At 49.0% G+C, this 3,420-nt stretch overlaps 1 protein-coding gene across 1 annotated transcript; it reads left to right on the forward strand.

Annotated features, from left to right (window-relative positions):
• Positions 1 to 2,980: 2,980 nt before the first annotated feature.
• On the forward strand, positions 2,981 to 3,379 carry BDZ99DRAFT_349775 (ankyrin; the record flags this gene model as incomplete). The annotated part of the gene is made up of 1 exon (XM_033714490.1): positions 2,981 to 3,379. A coding segment is annotated over one exon (399 nt), but the record flags the coding sequence as incomplete, so codon positions are not given.
• Between the last annotated feature and the right edge of the window lie 41 nt (positions 3,380 to 3,420).

The following is a 3,420-nucleotide window of genomic DNA, read 5'->3' on the forward strand; positions in this document are numbered from 1 at the left end:
ACTTCTTCTTGTACAGGTGTAAGACGGCGATTTTTGGAGATAGCACCGCGTTGTGGAGGAATACCACGGGCGCGACGCGTAACCGTCTTTCTGGGCACATCGTATAGTTTCTCAACGCCTCGGAAGGATGTAATTTGGCCGGTCTTGTAGGCTTGAACGCCTAGAATAACTCTGCCTTCTTGAAAGATGGCTTCTTGTTGTTGTGGTGCTGCCATTGGGGTGGTTGTTGGACGACGCGTCGCGTGTTGAGTTGGGTGGGCCACTAGCTTGTGCGGGCCACTAACTTGTGGATTACGTTAGCCAAAAGCTTGCTTATATAAGCATCGTGGACTTCAGCGTGTGAAGGGATAGCCTTCAGCTTTGCAAATATCTAACGCCTTGTTATTCAAGTTACGCTCGGCTTAAGGGCCTATCGGCGCTTCCGTGCCCTTGTTTCTACCATAATGAACCGTGCCGCGTGCATGCAGGTCGCCCCGCGATGACAGTTCAGCTCGGCTCCGCCCACAGCATGGAGGCGCATCCGGTGAACTAGCGCGAAAAGCAAGCCACGAAGTCAGCCGCAGAAGTGGGATAATCCAGAAAGTAATGCCTCTTGGTACCTTGCTTTTAACAGTTACAGCTCAGCTTTGGTAAGAATCGGTCCAGAAAAGGGCTTCCTCCGTTCTAATCCTACCTATTACACCTGTGGCTTCAGATCTGTGGGCTCGCTCTTGAACGCGCCACCTCCCGCCGCAAATTGTTCGAAGTGATCAACCTCGGAACGTCCTTGAGCACATCCAGTACGCCACGAGGTGCTTCATCAAGTGCAACCGCCAGCCTATTCGGCCGCATCCAACAGCCGGACGTGAAGAGAGGCAGGCCGACGCCTCTAATGCGAGTCTGCTCAGCCCTGCATACGACGGCGGATTTCAAATGAAACACAGCCTGAAGGGAAAGGGCACTGATCGTCAACTTTCAGACTTGCAATCGACTAGCAAGCATCAAAATCCTGGCTTTAAAATGGATTCTCCTACTATTAACGCGACGTTCGCAGGCTCTGGTAACCAAGGACTGCAAGTTGGGCATAATCCGGGCCGCATTGAGAATCACTTCTACGTGGCTGGTGAGTTGCTATTTCGGCTAGTTGTGTCTGTTTGCCGTGGACATAATAGACCTAACAGTATTCTGCGATTCTGTGGGATGAATACATACTAATTCTCGGCAAGATCAATCATCATCCAACCGGAGAGAGAGGGGCGAGATAGAGAGAGAAATAGAGTTTTTGAAATCCCTCAATGTATCACCATATCAAGATCGAAAAGACCGAAACCCATATCGGGTCCCAGGGACATGTGACTGGTTCGTATCTCACGAGATATTTCGAGACTGGCAAGGTAGCAAGCTATCAAGAATGCTTTGGGTGTCTGCAGATCCGGGATGCGGAAAATCGGTTTTAGCAAAATACCTAGTGGATTCGGTTCTTCCAACCACGAAAACCCGCACGATGTGTTACTTCTTCTTCAAGGACGACTTCGAAGACCAGAGAAGTGTTGTTAGCGCTCTCTGCTGTATTCTGTATCAACTTTTCCTGCAAAAACGCAACCTGCTTGCTGATGCAATTCTCGATCATTTCGAAACAAAGGGAGAAACATTCACCGGTTCATTTGGCGAGCTTTGGCACACTCTTATCAGCGCCGCACAAGATGAGAATGCTGGCGAAATTATTTGTCTTCTCGATGCAATCGATGAATGCGAAGATCATGGATGGTCTCAACTTGCCTCGAAATTATGCCAGCTTTATGGCACCAGAACGAACTTCAATTTGAAGTTTCTCATCACAAGTCGGCCGTATGGTGGAATTCGCCGTAGCCTCCAACCTCTGAAGATCCCAGGGCTGCCAGTGATTCATCTGAGTGGGGAAGGCGAAGTTGAGATGAGAAAGATTTCCCGAGAGATCGATGTTTTCATCAGAGCCAGAGTCCAGGTTGTCGGAGCACGATTGAAGCTTACGCATGATGAGCAAGACCTTCTATTACGAGAACTTATAGGAGTTCGTAATAGGACATATCTGTGGGTACACATCACCTTGGATCTGATCGAGAAGGACATTTATGTCGACAAAGCGAGAATAATCAAGGTCACTTCCCATCTTCCCAAGACTATTGACGAGGCATACGACAGGATTCTCTCTAAGAGTCCCAAACCCGAAATGGCCCAAAAAATACTGCATATCGTTACGGCAGCAGCACGTCCCTTGACCCTGAAAGAGATGAACTTAGCGTTAGCTCTTCGAGAAAATAATCAGTCTTACGCTGAAGTCGATCTCAGACCCGAAGACCGTTTCCGTGAGCAGGTACGAGAATTCTGCGGCCTCTTCGTGACGATTATCGACTCGAAAATCTACCTGTTTCATCAAACTGCGAAGGAATTCTTGGTTCAGAATGATACGATAAATTCTCGCCTAGACCTCAAATGGAAACACTCACTACGGCCGCGAGACTCGCATCGTATTCTTACCGAGATCTGCATCTGGCACCTACTCCTCACAGAATTCGAGACGCATCCTCTTGGCGAAAACGAATCACTATCCCAATACCTTGAGGGTCATATCTTTCTTGACTACTCTGCCAAGCATTGGGCCGCTCATCTCCGCGAGTTGCAGATTAAGATACAAGATGCAATGACACAATCAGTACTGAACATCTGTGATGGAAGTTCAAGGCGTTGCCAGATTTGGTTCAGAATCTATTGGACAAATACAAACACGAAATTTCCCCGGGGGTTCACCACCCTTATGATTACATCCTATCTCGGATTGAGCACGGCAGTAAATCGTCTGCTTGCGATGGATGGCATCAACCTCAATTCTCAAGATCATATATATCAACGCTCAGCGCTATCTTGGGCTGCAGGCAATGGCTTTGACGTTGTAGTTCGCCAATTAATCAAAGGCGCTATCATCGGTCCGAAATACCTTGGACTACCGTTTAGGAAGGGAGCCAAAGTCGACTCAATGGATAGAGATGGCCGAACGCCATTATCATATGCTGTTTGGGATGGTAATGTGGCCGTCGTCAAGCTGCTTCTTAAGGCGGGGGCGCGGGTAGATCTAAAGGATCAGATTGGAGGCACGCCGTTAACTTATGCTGTTGCTTACGGACGGGAGGAGGTAATTAAGCTACTGCTTAAGAGAGACCACCGGGTCGATTTAGAGCAAAATCTTAGCAAGACGCTCCTGCTCTCCGCTGCGAGGAAGGGTCACGAGGCAGTTGTTCGGTTACTGCTTGAGACAGGAGAGGTCGACGCCGACTTGAAGAATTACGACGACCAACGGACGCCGCTCTCGCATGCGTCAGAGAACGGGAACGAAGCTGTAGTTAAGCTGCTGCTCGAGACAGGCAAGGTCGACGCCGACTCAAAGGATGAATACCAACGGACGCC

This window comes from Mytilinidion resinicola, assembly GCF_010093595.1.
Source record: "Mytilinidion resinicola strain CBS 304.34 unplaced genomic scaffold BDZ99scaffold_14, whole genome shotgun sequence".
Classification (NCBI taxonomy): domain Eukaryota; kingdom Fungi; phylum Ascomycota; class Dothideomycetes; order Mytilinidiales; family Mytilinidiaceae; genus Mytilinidion; species Mytilinidion resinicola.